This window comes from Micromys minutus (genome assembly GCF_963924665.1).
Source record: "Micromys minutus genome assembly, chromosome: 16".
NCBI classification, from domain to species: Eukaryota; Metazoa; Chordata; class Mammalia; order Rodentia; family Muridae; genus Micromys; species Micromys minutus.
This window is the reverse complement of record NC_137985.1, coordinates 42,094,032-42,095,657: the sequence shown is the minus strand read 5'-3', so window position 1 is coordinate 42,095,657 and position 1,626 is coordinate 42,094,032. Positions and strand designations below refer to the sequence as shown.

The 1,626-nt window shown below is 47.5% G+C and overlaps 1 protein-coding gene across 1 annotated transcript in view; it reads left to right on the top strand.

Moving 5' to 3' along the window:
- Positions 1-307: 307 nt before the first annotated feature.
- Positions 308-1,626, top strand: part of LOC308430960 (uncharacterized protein C11orf52 homolog) — a 2,191-nt gene continuing 872 nt past the window's right edge. Inside the window, exons 1-2 of the mRNA XM_080930242.1 lie at positions 308-438; positions 1,284-1,348. Coding sequence (XP_080786368.1) covers positions 339-438; positions 1,284-1,348 — 165 coding nt within the window. The 5' untranslated portion in view covers positions 308-338. The remainder of the gene's footprint in view (positions 439-1,283; positions 1,349-1,626) is intronic.

Genomic DNA, 1,626 nt, shown 5'->3' with positions numbered 1-1,626 from the left:
CACACACCTTAAAAAAATAGCAATGAAGACTTAGCCTCTGGATCCGGGAATATATTCCATAATTTGGCAAATTTCCCTCAGTCTCTACTGGGATTAGCTTGAGAGACAAGCCCAGAATAGCCAGCAAGCCAGCAACATCCTGGCATAAAGTGCCTGGTTGACTAAACCAGTATTTTGGGTTTGGTTATCTCAGTTCTCCCGCTCTACTTTCCAGAACCATCCATCTAGAAGAGGCATTGTATCTTTGGCGAGGCCGTCCAGGCTGATTCCAGCACATAGTGAATCTCTGGGTTGGCGGGAGGAGGTCGGCCAAGAATGTGAAAGAGATCACAGAGGACATGGGCTGGGGAGAATGCACAGAGCTGTTCTTGCACACCGCTGATCTTGTTTCTCTACCCAGGAGCTGCCCGTCGACTTTCCAGAAGAAAAACAAGACAGGTAACAGGGGAGAGGGTATTAAGAGCAAGGGAAATCAGAGAAGACAGTAAAACCCAGGAGAAGACAGAAAAGGCAAGGCAAAGGAGAGGTGCAAAAAGAACCTTTAGTTTACTAGGTCTGAAGCTAGCTCCTAACCTGCTGGCCTTACCTTTCCCATTACTTCAAGGGACAGGGTTGGTTGCTCACACTTTGATCTAGCTATACCATACAGTTGAGCCCTCGTGTTGTATGTGAGCTGTTCTGTAGGTTCCCGGTGAGGAAGAGAGGCCCAGAAGGGTATTCCAAGAGCTCTGGAAGAGCTGAAAACCAACCGTGAGAGGCAGATTCATCTAAATACATAATTGTAATCATGGGAATAATTTCAAATTCATAGGTCAACAGAAGAGAGCCAGCAGGGGCTGAGGAGTTCTCTCATACAAAAGCTTGGGAAGGAAATGGCTTGACTGGAAGTGGCCCACTGGTATAGCTCAGCACGTACTATATTTTTGCAGTAGTCTGTCGCCTCACATAACTTCCCAGGTACTCAGTAGATTTCCTAAAGCAGAGGAAATAGCTTACTCATCTTTATCTCCCAGAGCATGGCCCAGAGCCTAGCACAGGATGAACAGTCATTGCATATTCATGGAACTATGTTTGAGGGCTGACAGCAAAGAGGAGGGAAGATAGGAAACAGGCCAGATTCGATATCCTGAGAAGGAGCTTGGGAGTAGGTTAGTAGTAGACGTGAGACAAGTAGGAGCCCAGCCAGAGAGATCTGTTCGACTCCCACGCCAATAGAAGAGGGCCATTTTAGTAGAGATGAAAAGAGAGATTGAGCTTAAAGCTGGCTTTTCTTCCCCCCACAGGGAGCCAAGCGAGACCCACGTTGAGCATCCTGAAGGAGCAACAGCTATGGCAGAATGTCACAAAGGTAATGGTAGGCCTTTGTCCGCTCTTGGACCCACTCAGATATTGGATTCCAGAGCTTAGCTTTTTCACCCTGAGACAGATTCATCTCAACCATCTGTAGAAATTGCTGTGTCAGGCTGGGGAGATGGTTCAGAAGGTAAAGTCCTTCCGTGAAGGCTTGACTATCTGAGTTCAGATCTCCAGAACCCACAGAAAAGCCAGAGGCGGTAACAGAAGCTTCTGTAATCCCAGCACATCCCTACTGGGAGATGGAAAACAGAGCCGGAAATCACTGGACAC